This window comes from Lytechinus variegatus, chromosome 1 (genome assembly GCF_018143015.1).
Source record: "Lytechinus variegatus isolate NC3 chromosome 1, Lvar_3.0, whole genome shotgun sequence".
NCBI classification, from domain to species: Eukaryota; Metazoa; Echinodermata; class Echinoidea; order Temnopleuroida; family Toxopneustidae; genus Lytechinus; species Lytechinus variegatus.
The window spans coordinates 21,367,848-21,383,043 of NC_054740.1; the positions used below are offsets into that span (position 1 = coordinate 21,367,848).

At 38.7% G+C, this 15,196-nt stretch overlaps 1 protein-coding gene across 1 annotated transcript; it reads left to right on the forward strand.

Moving 5' to 3' along the window:
* Nucleotides 1–9,206: 9,206 nt before the first annotated feature.
* On the forward strand, nucleotides 9,207–15,055 carry LOC121406193 (fatty acid hydroxylase domain-containing protein 2-like). The gene is made up of 6 exons (XM_041597216.1): nucleotides 9,207–9,347; nucleotides 9,651–9,852; nucleotides 10,171–10,289; nucleotides 11,556–11,764; nucleotides 13,000–13,272; nucleotides 13,755–15,055. The coding sequence occupies exons 1-6, from the start codon at nucleotides 9,270–9,272 to the stop codon at nucleotides 13,900–13,902; spliced, it is 1,029 nt and encodes a 342-aa protein (XP_041453150.1). The 5' UTR covers nucleotides 9,207–9,269; the 3' UTR covers nucleotides 13,903–15,055.
* Nucleotides 15,056–15,196: the final 141 nt, after the last annotated feature.

The window sequence follows — 15,196 nt, forward strand, 5'->3', positions numbered from 1 at the left end:
AAAATGCGTGTAAACGGTGTATATAAAAAGAATATAAGATACTAAAGATAAATTACTGTAAATAATATACTTTATTGTCAGTGTCTTTATAAATATGAAAACAATGCTCTTAAGTTCGCATCATTTTGGACGATAAGTTCTTATCTCTCTCTTTCATACAGTACTAGTGAAACATGAATTCCAAGGTCCCATGTATCTTGTATACATCAACTATTTCAAGATGTAACAATAAATGTAAATGATAGCAATGCAGTTCAGGCCTGAGTCAATCCACGTAATATTTTCAGTGGAATTCGTTTAAAAAAATAAAACGTGATTTCCCACTGTAGGTTAGAAAAGAAAAAGTGTCGTATCATCAACTGTATATAGCTGTCTTTTACGCATTACTACATGAAACAAAAAATATAGGAACGATATAAACCATAGAGTTATTTCAGTTATTTGAGTATTTGACGATTCGTCAAAAAATAAAAAACGCATCCGAAACTTTCACCATTACAATGAAAGTATCATTTATTCTTTTACATATTGCACACTAAAAAATAAAGGTTCAAAATTGAACCCCGAAAGGTTCTTGCAAAATCAGCACCCAATGGGTTCAAAAATTGAACCCCTGATTTGGGGTTTAAAAATTGAACCCTGCGGTTGGGGTTCATTTTTCCACCCTGCGGGTTCAAAACTGCACCCCTAAATTTCAAATTGAACCCCTAGGGATGCAATTTTGAACCCGCAGGGTGCAAAAATGAACCCCAACCGCAGGGTTCAATTTTTGAACCCCAAATCAGGGGTTCAATTTTTTAACCCATAGGGTGCTGATTTTGCATCAACCCTTCGGGGTTCAATTCTGAACATTTATTTCTTAGTGCTTGCAAGTAAACTTCAAAATTTCTGTAAATAATATCTATCAATATGTCCATCAGTGTTGTAGTCAAGGCTCAAACCTCCAAGGCCAAGGCTTTAATACCCAAGACCAAGGCATCAATCCCCAAGGCCATGCCTAAAAACCTAAGGGCCAAGGCATTTTAAACTTTCAATATATGGAACAATGAGCCAACAACAAGGCGGCAGTTCGAATATCAGTTCGGCGCCCCTACATGTAGGTCGATCATCAATTTGCCCCCCCCCTTCGAACATCATTTTGGCATCCCTTCGAACTCAATTTGCCTTCCCTAGTTCGAATATCATCCCCCTAGCTCGAGTATCAATTTTGCGCCCCCCTAGTTTGATCATTAATTTGGCCCCCCCTTCGAATATCATTTCGCCCCCCTAGCTCGAGTATTAGTTTTGCGCCCCCCTAGTTAGAACATCAATTCGGCGCCCCCTAGTTTGAGTATCGATTTGGCGCCCCCTACCTCGAACATCGATTCGGCCCCCTCCCCAGTTCAAGAATCAATTTAGGGGGACGGGACAACTCGGACCACGGGACATCTCGGACCGCGGGCCGAGTTGTCCCACCCAGTACGAGATTTTTTTTTCCACAAGTTTGCGTCTATTTTTCCGTCATTTCGAAATTTCTTGTAAAGATTTTTTAGAGATATGGTCTGATGGTAATGTTCTTCACATTTTATTACTTTTTTTTCGCTGAAATAAAAAAAAGTGTAATTTTAGGCGTTTTTCGACAGCTCGCGATTCCCATAGGCGCGCGTGTATTAACTGTGTCGGTGCTCGGCTCCGCTCAATAACTGACTTGATTTTGTGATCATTTCTCCTCAAAGTACCACTTTTATCGCAGAAGATGGACTTTGTTGTATTCCATTACCTCCATTTTCTCATCACAAGGATAAAATTTGGTGTATTTGCACGATTTTGATCAAGTTTTTCACCTTTTTCTCTCTGGTCGCAAGAAGCGAACAACCGATGAACGGTCCGCTGCTCTTCATCGTAATTCTCCGTAGCTCGGCCGCCTATACTGGCGGGGTGGGATTCAGACCGAATCCACAATGGAAGTGGGCGTGCACAGCAAAGAGCTGAGCTTGACTGATCTGAGTGAGAGAGAGTGAACTCGAGTTTGAAGCTTGGCAGTGCAGTGTCGTTTTGGCTCTGCCTTTTTTTGTAAATATATATTTTTCAATTTTTTCTATATTGATTTTCCCTGGTTTCGAGCTCTAAGATTGTAATGATATAATTATGCTTCAATTTCTTTGACTGAGTGTGACTATGGTGTGGATATTTGAGTTGCTCAAAAATATTTTTACGTGGGTGGGGGCTCGGGGCGATTTCACTCTTGCCCCCGAAATGCGAAAAAAATATATTCGGGGTGTAGCTGTGTGGGCATGCCGGGCTGAGGCTAGCCATCAATAATTTTTTTTTTTTGGAGGGGGGGACTTAATTTTTCACTTTAAATTGATCATTTTTAGGCCTTTTTTTCCATTTTATCTTTATATTGAATTTCCGTGGTGTAGAGTTGAGTTTTAAGTTGCAATAATCAATATGCTTCAATTTCTTTGACTTTGAGTGTGACCGTGGTGTGGATATTTTGAGTCGAACAAAATACTTTTACGAGCTAGGGTGGTGGCTCAGGGCGATTTCACTCTGCCTCCGAAATGTGGAAATGATCCAAGTGTATCTGTGTGGGTATGTCAGGCTGAGGGTAGCCATCAATTAAAAAAAGTGTTTTATTCGGGGGCTTGATTTTTAATTAAATTGATTATTTGTATTTTTTACAGGATTTAAAATAAAACTGGTCCCTCTCATCAAGGCCCCCCCCCCCTCGTTATCGCCGGTATGCTATCATCGCCATCCCTCACATTGTCGTCCCTTTTACCCTATATCCAAAACTCTGCTCTCTACACAAAGGAAACTCAATATAAAAATTAAAAATGAAATTGGCATGCCCACACAGATACACCTAGAACATTTTCACATTTCGGGGGCAGGAGTGAAAATGCTCGGAGCCCCCATCCACGTATTTTTTGTTCGGCTCAAACATCCACACCACAGTCACACTCAAAATCAAAGAAACTGAAGCATATTAATTATTGCAACTTAAAACTCTACACCAGGGAAACTCAATATGAAAAATAAAATGTACAAAAAATAGGCCTAAAAATAATAAATTTAAAGTGAAAAATTAAGCCCCCCCCCAAAAAAAAAAAACCCAACATTTTTTTATTGAGGGCTACCCTCAGCCCGGCATGCCCACACAGCTACATCCCAAATATTTTTCGCATTTAGGGGGCAGGAGTGAAATCGCCCCGAGCCCCCACCCACGTAAAAGTATTTTTTGATCGACTCAAACATCCGCACCACAGTCACATTCAAAGTCAAAGAAACTGAAGCATATTAATTATTGCAACTTAAAACTCTACACCAGGGAAACTCAATATGAAAAATAAAATGTACAAAAAATAGGCCTAAAAATAATAAATTTAAAGTGAAAAATTAAGCCCCCCCCCAAAAAAAAAACCCAACATTTTTTTATTGAGGGCTACCCTCAGCCCGGCATGCCCACACAGCTACATCCCGAATATTTTTCGCATTTAGGGGGCAGGAGTGAAATCGCCCCGAGCCCCCACCCACGTAAAAGTATTTTTTGATCGACTCAAACATCCACACCACAGTCACATTCAAAGTCAAAGAAATTAAAGCATATTGATTATTGCAACTTAAAACTCAACTCTACACCACGGAAATTCAATATTAAAAATAAAATGGAAAAAAAGGCCTAAAAATGATCAATTTAAAGTGAAAAATTAAGCCCCCCCCTCCAAAAAAAAAAAAATATTGATGGCTAGCCTCAGCCCGGCATGCCCACACAGCTACACCCCGAATATATTTTTTTCGCATTTCGGGGGCAAGAGTGAAATCGCCCCGAGCCCCCACCCACGTAAAAATATTTTTGAGCAACTCAAACATCCACACCATAGTCACACTCAGTCAAAGAAATTGAAGCATAATTATATCATTACAATCTTAGAGCTCGAAACCAGGGAAAATCAATATAGAAAAAATTGAAAAATATATATTTACAAAAAAAGGCAGAGCCAAAACGACACTGCACTGCCAAGCTTCAAACTCGAGTTCACTCTCTCTCACTCAGATCAGTCAAGCTCAGCTCTTTGCTGTGCACGCCCACTTCCATTGTGGATTCGGTCTGAATCCCACCCCGCCAGTTTAGGCGGCCGAGCTACGGAGAATTACGATGAAGAGCAGCGGACCGTTCATCGGTTGTTCGCTTCTTGCGACCAGAGAGAAAAAGGTGAAAAACTTGATCAAAATCGTGCAAATACACCAAATTTTATCCTTGTGATGAGAAAATGGAGGTAATGGAATACAACAAAGTCCATCTTCTGCGATAAAAGTGGTACTTTGAGGAGAAATGATCACAAAATCAAGTCAGTTATTGAGCGGGGCCGAGCCGAGCACCGACACAGTTAATACACGCGCGCCTATGGGAATCGCGAGCTGTCGAAAAACGCCTAAAATTACACTTTTTTTTATTTCAGCGAAAAAAAAGTAATAAAATGTGAAGAACATTACCATCAGACCATATCTCTAAAAAATCTTTACAAGAAATTTCGAAATGACGGAAAAATAGACGCAAACTTGTGGAAAAAAAATCTCGTACTGGGTGGGACAACTCGGCCCGCGGTCCGAGATGTCCCGTGGTCCGAGTTGTCCCTGATTCCAATTTAGCGCCCCCACTTCGAACATCATTTCGGCGCCCTCCTAGTTCGAATATCAGTTCGGCGCCCCTACATGTAGGTCGATCATCAATTTGCCCCCCCCCCCCGTTCAAACATCAATTCGGCCCCCAGTTCGAACATCATTTTGGCATTCCTTCGAACTCAATTTGCCTTCCCTAGTTCGAATATCATTTTGCCCCCCTAGTTTGAGTATCAATTTGGCGCCCCCTACCTCGAACATCGATTCGGCCCCCCTCCCTAGTTCGAGTATCAATTTGGCGCCCACCTAGTTCAAATATCAATTCGGCGCCCCTACATGTAGGTCCAACATCAATTTGGCGCCCCTACATGTAGGTCGGTCATCAATTCGCCCCCCCCCCCGTTCGAACATAACTTCGGCCCCTAGTTCGAACATCATTTTGGCATCCCTTCGAATTCAATTTGCCTTCCCTAGTTCGAATATCATCCCCCTAGCTCGAGTATCAATTTTGCGCCCCCCTATTTTGAACATTAATTCGGCGCCCCCCTAGTTTGAGTATCATAGGCGCCCCCCTAGCTCGAACATCGATTCGGCCCCCCTCCCCAGATCGAACATCAATTCGGCCCCCAGTTCGAACATCATTTTGGCATCCCTTCGAATTCAATTTGCCTTCCCTAGTTCGAATATCATCCCCCTAGCTCGAGTATCAATTTTGCGCCCCCCTAGTTTGAACATTAATTCGGCGCCCCCCTAGTTTGAGTATCATAGGCGCCCCCCTAGCTCGAACATCGATTCGGCCCCCCTCCCCAGATCGAACATCAATTCGGCCCCCAGTTCGAACATCATTTTGGCATCCCTTCGAACATCATTTCGGCGCCCTCCTAGTTCGAATATCAGTTCGGCGCCCCCCCCCCCCGTTCGAACATCAATTCGGCCCCCAGTTCGAACATCATTTTGGCATCCCTTCGAACATCATTTCGGCGCCCTCCTAGTTCGAAACTCGATTCGGCGCCCCTTCATGTAGGTCCAACATCAATTTGGCGCCCCTAGTTCGAATACCATTTCGCCCCCCCCCCTAGCTCGAGTATCACTTTGACCCCCCCCCCCAGTTCCAACATCAATTTGGCGCCCCTACGTCGAACATTAATTCGCCCCCCCCCCGTTCAAACATCAATTCTGCCCCCAGTTCGAACAGCATTTTGACATTCCTTCGAACATCATTTCAGCGCCCTTTTGGTTCGAACATCATTTTCTTTCCTCCTCTTCCTCTTTTTTTTTCTTCTCGTCCTTTCCCTCTTCGTCTCCCCTTTTCTTCTCTTCTTTCCCCCTTTCTCTCTTTCTTTTTTTCTTCTCTCCTTTCTTCCCTCTTCCTCTTTCTCCTTTTCCCCTTTTCCTCTCTCTTTTCACCCTCTTTCTCTTTTTTTCTCCCCCTCCCCTCCCCTCTCTTTTCTTCTCTTCCTTCCCCTCTTCCTCTTTTTTCTCTTTCTTTCCCCTCTTCTTTTCTCCTTTTTTCTTCTTTTCTTTCCCCTCTTCTTTTTCTTCTTTTCTTTCCCCTCTCTTTTTTTCTTTCCTCCCTCTTCCCCTCTCTCCTTTTCTTTCCCCTCTTCCTCTTTTTCCCCCCTCTCCCCCTCCCTTTTCTTCTCTTCCTTTCCCCTTTTCTTCCCCCTTCTCTCTCTTTTTTCCTCTTCTTTCTTCCCTCTTCCTCTCTTTCCTTTTTTCTTTTTCCTCTCTCTTCCCCCTCTTCCTCTTTTTTTTCTTCTCCCTCCCCCTCCCTTTTTCTTCTCTTCCTTCCCCCTCTTCCTCTTTTTTCTCTTTCTTTCCCCTCTTTTTCTCTTTTTTTCCCTTCTTCTTTTCTTTCCCCTCTTTTTTTTCTTCTCTCCTTTCCTCCCTCTCCCTCCCCCTTTCTTTTCTTCTCTTCCTCCTTTTCTTTCCTCTTTTTCCTCTCTCTCCTTTTCTTCTCTTCCTTTCCCCTCTTCCCCTCTCTTTTTTTTCTCCTTTTCCTTTCCCTCTCTTTTTCCTTCTCTTTCTTTCCCCTTTTCCTCTCTCTTTTCCTTTCCTTCCTTCCCCCTCTTCCCTTTTTCTTCTTTTCTTTCCCCCTTTCCTCTCTCTTTTTCCCCTCTTCTTCCTTCCCCCTCTTCCTCTCTCTCCCCCCTCTTCTTTTCCCCTCTCCTCTCTCTCTTTTTCTTTTTTCTTTCCCCCTTTTCCTCTCTTTTTTTCTTCCTTTCTTCTTTTTCTTCTTTTTTCCCCCTCTTCCCCTTTTTTTCTCTTTCTTTCCCTCTCTCTTTTTTTTCGCCAAAGGGGGGGGGGGCCAAGGCCCCCTCGGCCCCCCATGGATCCGCGCTTGTTTGTAACCACGAACAGGACGGGTATCTAACCAAGTGTGCGAGCGCAAAGCGCGAGCTCTTAAAAAAATATATACTTTTTCTGACCTAAAATTTGGGCTATCTAAGCACTTATGATAATCACAGGATGGGCATCTAAGTATGCATTTGATGCGAGCTCCAAACGTGAAATTGGCGTCCAAAAGGTCGAATATGAATATGAATCCCTTTAGGTTGAACATGAATTTGGCGCCTCAGAACAAACATCATATTGGTGCTCCTATGTCGAACATCAAGTCCGTGCCCTTAGGTAGAACATCAATTCGGCTCCCCCTATGTCAAACATCAATTCGGCGCCCCCTAGGTCGAACATAAATTCGCCCCCCCCCCCTCTATCAAACTATAATTCGGCGCCCCTAGTTAGAACATCAACAGGTTGAAGATGAATTCGGCGCCCCTCTATGTGAAATATTCGGCGCCCATAGGTAAAACATCAATTCGGTGCCCCCCCCCTAGGTTGAACATCAATTAGGCGCTCCCCAGTTCGATTTAATTCGGTCCTCTCTCTCTTTTTCTTTCTCCTTTTTTTTGTCTCTTTCTCTTCTTCTTTCCCTCCGTTTCTCCTCCTTTTCCTTTCCTCTTTTTCTTCTTCTTTATGCCAATTTAGATAAAAAGAATTTGTTTAAATATAACAATTAAATTCAATGTGAAATTATTCTCGTTTTCACATTGGAATGATACAAAAGATGAAAATAATGTATTTGTAATAATGTTATTAGACTTATGTGAGGAAAAGTGAGATATTTTAGATATATAATATGACTAATCACCGCTAAAATCAACAGAAGAAAAGGATGAAGAAGCTGACTGAAATTTTATTACATGGACATTGATTTTTATACCCTGAAAGTAAAAAATAATTCCTTAAACAAACGCTTTGTCCCGAATAAGATCCATAGTGTGATTTCATAATTGGTAGGTCTTGTGCACAGGGACTCGATTTCAAAGTATCAGTGGCGCTCTGGAGATCGTTTCATCAGATATTTTCATCCGATCAAGTTGTCAGATCTGACATCTTTCCATGATTTTGATTGGCTGAGAGGCAATGTTCCTATGGCAACGTTGGGATAAAATTGGACAGGTCGGATAAAACGTCCGACAAGTCCTTTCATGAAACGCCCCACGGATAACAAATAACTAGAGAAAAGAGAAGAAAAGGAAAGAAACGGGAAAGAAAGAAGGTAAAATGTGATATTATTAATATTAATATTGTGTCAAAATCACGAATATTGATTTTTGCAATAAAAATATCGACTTTTTTGCTCGCTCGTTCTCCTTTTTATTACTTTTTCCCGCCCATGCCATATCTTGCCGCTCCCTCAAAACTTTGGGCTCATAACGCCACCGCAAAGTATTACTACAACAACTCACGCCGTATTATTGCTTTATCGGCCATAATGATATATTCAAGGAAAATTCTGCACAGCAAATTAATTTCCAATAAACAGGTCTGTTAATTTATTATCATATATTATCTATAAAGGAAACGGGTGAAGTATTATGGGGCACCGTGTAATGAAAGGTTTAGTTATTTATGAGATTGTTTTTCAGTAGAGGATAAAGGTCGATCCTGCTTCTTGTCATGCAAAAATATAACCCTGGCTCTATCAAAGAAAATTGATATAGTGATCTACACTTGAGCTGCTGGTAAGAAACCTATATCTGATATCTATTAAAATAATGAGAATATAAACACGTTTTTATAGATTATGAGAATGTGTAGACTAGTTCCAATTCTAGATCCGACTGCTATGTTAATGTTTTGTATGAATTTGATATTGTTTATTGTTCATTTGTTCTATTTGCGTAGTGAGCTCGAGCGTTTAAGCAATAACAGATGTAATTTTCTTAATACATGTATATTACACTACTGTGTCAGTGCAGGAGTGCATGAATGATTATTATATTAACAAAAATAAGGGATTCGGCTAGACGTATAATAAGCAGAATATTTTTTCTTGGAATATACGGAGGGAGTGGTAATCAGGAGCACCGTAAGTGGGGGCCGCAGGTCGGGGGGGGGGCATTCGCCCCTGCCAAAAAATGAGGGGCAAAACGCTGTCCCACCTCCTCAAAAATAAAATAAAGAGAAGAAGAAGGAGGAGAAGAAGAACAAGAAGAAAAAGAAGAGTCGAGAAGAATTCGAATACGTAGAGAGGGAGGGTTGTATTTTCGACCTCAAAGCCCCCTCCCGGAGCATATATCCATATTCGTTTAATAAAACTGGTAACAAAACTTTCTATTTTTCAGGGATTGTCTGTAAATACGAGCACAAAGTGAGTCATGGGAAATCGCAACAAGGAGAATCGTGTTTATTCGGAAAGAAACAAAGGATGTGCAGATGAGAACGGCAAATTGAAGGTAAAGTCTTTATACCTTTAAGGTAAAACAATTGTGAAAAGCGCTATAGAAATATAAATATTATTATTATCATTATTAAAAAATATCATGAAATCGAAATAACAAACTGCAGTTTGAATTTGTGGATTAGTGCTGTGATTTCTTTGTACACTACTTTTTTTTGTAATTTTGCACCTTTCTTTATCATTTCAAGATTATCTGTAAGGAGTAGAAGTAATTAACCAACAACATTTTTGGTTAATTCTACTTCTTTACTTCTACTCCTATATCCCTCTCTTTCTTTCTTATTAACATATTTTCCAGTCACTATCTAATGACCAAGCCAGTCTGAGTACCGCCATCATGTCCATCCTTGGTGTAATGTTTGCAATATTCTGTGTTGCATTCCGATCCACTCTTCTTCATCATGGTCAATCATTGTGGTTTGCATCCGGGAACTTCATAGCCAGGCAGTGGGGAGTCTTCTATGACTATTTTGATGGAAATCTGGCTAAAATGGGAATAGGTAAGACAAAGTATCCTGTAGTCTAGGTAGTAAGTCAAACACGCAGAGCCCGATCAAAGTATATAACTTAACGAGCCCCCCCCCCCCTACCCCAACTAAAACACATACTGACTATGCATATGATGATGAAAATATTTCGGGTTTTTTTCGCGTATATTATAAACATGATAAGTTGTGTCTTGCCTGATTTAACAGCTTGTTTTTTTTATATGTTTATCTTCTCGTTTGCATACTAATCACTTGTAACTTAACTGAAAAGATGAATAATGCCAGAGTTCTTATTTACTATTGTCTCCTCATTCCATCTTGTTTCTAAAGCTCTCCATTGTTTGTTTGTTTTGGAGTATTGGTTGCTAGGGGGATTGTTTCTCATCATAGATCTGACTGGAAAACCAAAGTTCATCCGCAAATACAAAGTACAGTTAGATGAAACAGAGGTAAAGTAATGCCATCTTAATTTTTTTTTAAAGAAATAATTACAATGTGGTCCTGGGCATTTCGTTTTATGCAGGCTTGAATTGTCCAAATTTGCACGCCAAAAAATGCTTATATCGTTGGATGTCAATCACCAGAGGAGGCGATTTTGTGACATTTTTAGACCATCGAGGGGGTACGTGAAAAAGTACATCCCATGGGCTCCTGTACAAAATTTGACAATCGAGGGGGGCATGCCCCCCCCGATCGCCGTCAATGTTAATCATGTATTATGATAAAACTGATCAGCTAATTTATCTGTTGTGTCAAGATGATCTCAATACCATGTTGACTTTAGCTATCCCAAAGTCAAAGTTTTGCCGTGTGAGTTGGTTCTAAAACGGAAGATTCGTATAAAATGATTGGCACTGGTGTACAATTTAAACAATTAAACTGATGGGTTGATTTTGACAATCTGAAAAAGATTTTTATATTTCAGATGAAAAAAAAACACAGGCTATATATAATTCATGCTTATTGTGTGTAAGTGTTATGATGTTTAATCTAATATTAGTGAATCATGTAATTTTATCTTTATCATTGCATTAGTATATTTTGATTACCATATTATTTACACTTGTTGATGTAACCTTTTTTTATCCAGAATGGAATAAAATTAGATTGAAATTGAATAAAGTCTTCGAATTGACAAAACAATCTAGACCATCGATTGAAATTTCTTGGTGGCATAATAGTAATCAAATTGGCAATACTGGGATCAATCCTTATCAATGCAGACTGTATAAGTAAGTTTTTATCTATGTATGTAAACATTGATAGCAATAGTCCGATGAACCCAAACAATCTTGTTTTGATAACATTGAAATAATGTACTGTAACAAAATAATGCGAAAAATAGACATTGTATAATTCCTCTGGGGGACGAATTTGGCTATATGTGAATTCAATGCTCACATTTTAATGTGTATCATTAAGTGAATGCATGACGTCGTATCAAACATTTGTGTGTGTTTTATTCTCGATAAATGCAGAAATGCATACTTTTGGAACAAATCGTATAAAAAGATTTATACAACAATGTAATTTTTTTATATAATATACTGACGTCAATGCAATATACCTATTTTATTATTGCCCTTTCTTGGGAGGGGTTGCATGAACCATAATTGGAATTTGATGAAATAAACTCTAAAACAATAATCACATTAAAATGAATGATTGCAATAATTACATTCTTAATTAAGTGATTGCATTACTTACATTTTTAGATTCCAGGGGATAAATTACGACGTACACTGTGGACTGTTTTCCTGAACCATACAATCTACAGTGCTCCTATCCTTGTCTGTCATTACTATGCTGGTGTCTGGAGGGGGTGTGTCTGGTCTGTGGATGATCTACCTACCTTACCGACTCTCATCATTCAGTTAGTCATCTTTGCTATAGTAGAAGAATTCGGATTCTACTATAGCCACAGGTGATCTTAAAAAACTCACAATTCAAAGTTTATTAATGAGAAAGCATGATATAACTAATTTCCATAATTTCATTTTTGTTACTCTTTTATAGAAGACATGAATGTTACTGTCACAAGTAATGATGGATATGGTTGTACATTACAGAATATATTGTCAATTAAAGTGCTGGAAGTGGTTGTTATCCTTGTAGGCTTAGTGATTAGGGGCAATAAGGAGAAAGACATTAACATATTTAGAAAAAGATCAATTCGATTATCACCATTACAAAGTAACAAATTCAAATTATAATCTCCCATAAGAAACAGTGATTTTCCAACTAAAAGTGGGTTTTCTAGTACTGACTGGAGTTCATTTACAAAGTCATGAAAATTTCCATTTGGAGGTTTGTGTACAACTCCTATGATATGGTTCTTTTGGCCAGGGTTATCAATCTCAACAAAAATAGCTTCAGTATGATCTGACATTAAATTAAGGTCACGATGCATCTGGTATTGAATTTGGGTAGGGATGTACAAAGTATGTAGATACAATTGTATGATTATCATTATTATTTTTATTTTCAAGGAGTGTGCAGTGGGATTGATACTTTTTGGATGAAAATTACAAGGTTTCCAAGATGTAATAATAATATGCCCATTTATATAGCGCAGTTACTATGTATACTCAGCTTCGCTTTGATACTTGGTATCATTACCCTGGCAGTAGCTGAGCCGCCCTATTAATATGCGCTAAAGTGTTCAAGGAATAAATGCTATCCGGTTCTCATTCACCTCACCTGGGTCGAGTGCAGCACAATGTGGATACATTTCTGGACGAAGGCATTTGCGCCATGGCTGGAATTCGAACCCACGACCCTCTGTTTCAAAGTCGGGAGACTGATCCACTGGGCCACAACGATCCACAATAATATAATAACATATTGATCTCTCTGAGTATCTATTGTTTATTATGTGTAAGTTTGGGCAAGGGATCCGGCCCCCTCATTTTTTTATGAGTCGTGAAAAATAGATAGAAAGGGAGCAAACGAAAATTAAAAGAAGAGGAAGGCGAAATAATATAGTTCTGAGTTGTGTATTTGTAGATAATCTCTATTATCCAATTCGAGAGAGAAAAATATATGTTGATGTATGTTGTCTACCCCAAACCCCTCCCCCATAAAAATATCCTAATGCATGCAGTCCCTGTGCTCAGCCGCCATCTTTAATTTCTCCTCTCTCTATCTATATATTCATAGGATGCTCCACCTGCCATTCTTCTACAAACCAATCCACAAGCAGCATCACGAATGGACCGCACCCATTGGATTCGTCACATCCTACGCTCATCCCTTTGAGAACTTCATCTCCAACATGCTCCCAGCTATCACTAGTTCCCTTCTCATTGGTTCTCATCTTCTTACCTATTATTTCTGGATCCTTCAAGGACAATACATCTCAATAGTCCACCACTCTGGATACCACCTACCTCTTCTCCCGTCTCCTGAGTTCCATGACTACCACCATCTCAAGTGAGTGCATCTCTTTCTCCATCTCGAATCATATTTGTTTTTATCTGCAGCATGTTGCACTTCATTAATATAATTTAGAAATATCGCAAATGTACATCGTCAAGTCGAATGTCTCATTTTGTATGAAATAATTATAACTGCTTTCCGGGAGCAGTCACCGTCGGCCAATCTTATATTTTCCTTTCAATTTTATTTTCTTTTACAGAAGTATATATATTTCAAAGTAGATGTATATGTATTCATGATATTGGAGGATTCATTATTAATGAATGAATAGACTTAATTGTGTGTTTTTTTACTAGAATAAAAGGAGGGTTAGGGTTGAGAGGAAATCTGGATTTGGCATGAATTTAGTCTTTGAAACGCAGAGCGCACATGCACACACTTTGTCCATGGAAGTCAAAGCTATGTACAGAAGTTCATGGTTGGCATTATTGTAGGCCTGTGTAATCGATATGCTCTTCTTAATGTTCTTGATTCAGATTCACCAATAACTATGGTGTACTAGGCCTCCTGGACTGGTTTCACGGAACAGATGTTAACTACAAGAAATCAAAACAATTCCTGAGACACAAGACCCTTTATGGAACGACACCAATCAGCCAACTCATTCCTGACGATAAAAATTGAAACAAGAAACGGAAATGTCCAAGAGTTTAATGAGCAGTCTGTTTTAGTATAAAGTGTAAATACAAATATTCTTTTAATGGCTAGTTTTTACAAATTATGTGGCCCCTATGTAGATAATCTTGTTTTTAATGAAAGCTTGTTAGAGGTCAACCATTGTATAAAATTATCTTTATGGAATTTCGCCTATAATAAACTTCATTATTGATGATGTCACCCACTCACTAATTTGTTTTCGTATTTTGTTATGAAATACAGAATATTTCATTGTACGCATTTGACATTAAGGAAGCATCTGTATATGAATCACAATAGGTTGCAAAATAGCACATTTTCAGCGAAAAATCAAACATTGTTTTAAATACATAACATGTATTTTGCTATTTGATCAGTGAGAATCGATTTAAATTTATTTAAGATATACTTTGTGACATATACAGTATATGTCAATATTGAAAATTAATTTGTTTGTAGTACTATGAGTTATTTTTACCTTGTTAATAATGATTTTGTTTGAAATGTAAACTTTTGCAATTCGGATTTTGCCGCAAAGAAGTATTTTCAATAAACCAGTTTGAATTGAAAAAATGGGTAAAATAAAGGTATTTTGTATTTCATGTCTTAAAATACAAAATAAACAATAAATTGGTGATGATATAAATTTCCCCAATTGCATACTGACCAGGATGTGCCCATCACTGTTTTGTGAGAACACAAGAGAAACTTTAAAACGTCATAATGTATATTATTTTTGCTTATACATCCGATTTTTATCAAATTTTCAGCGTTTTATTGTATTGTACTGTATTTATTTTCCGACAATTAAATATAATAACAATGATAGATATATCTAGAATTACAAAGAAATCATTATTTAAAAGACGGAGGGATTGCCCTACTCAGCGTTGATAACATATCAACGGTGTTTTACATAGGGGTCCCTTACATAGATATACATTTATGTAAACATAATACAGGAAAGGAAAAACTTAATTGGCTTACGATGAAGACGTTGACAAAATGTGAAAAAGTAAGAAGAAACATATTTGCAGTACACAATATAAGAAAGTAAGAATGAGGGATCTGAACTAAAGTTTACAAGAAGTCTGGAAAATGTTTTTAAGGCCTTTTTTGAATGCGTCGATATTTTCCAACAATTTCATGTGATGGGGAAGAGTATTATAATAAGATGTATTGGATAGAACGACGAGAGTATTCTGTTTTGGGTGTGGGTAAAGTAAAGTTATGAGAATTACATAGTGAATATTGATGAGAAGGTGGAAACATTTCGGACATG

Coding starts and splice junctions, on each gene's coding strand:
- LOC121406193 (XM_041597216.1), top strand. CDS start 9,270: ATGGGAAATCGCAACAAGGAGAATCGTGTTTATTCGGAAAGAAACAAA. Junction 9,853..10,170: donor TCTGGCTAAAATGGGAATAG/GTAAGACAAAGT, acceptor TTGTTTCTAAAG/CTCTCCATTGTTTGTTTGTT. Junction 11,765..12,999: donor GGATTCTACTATAGCCACAG/GTGATCTTAAAA, acceptor ATATATTCATAG/GATGCTCCACCTGCCATTCT.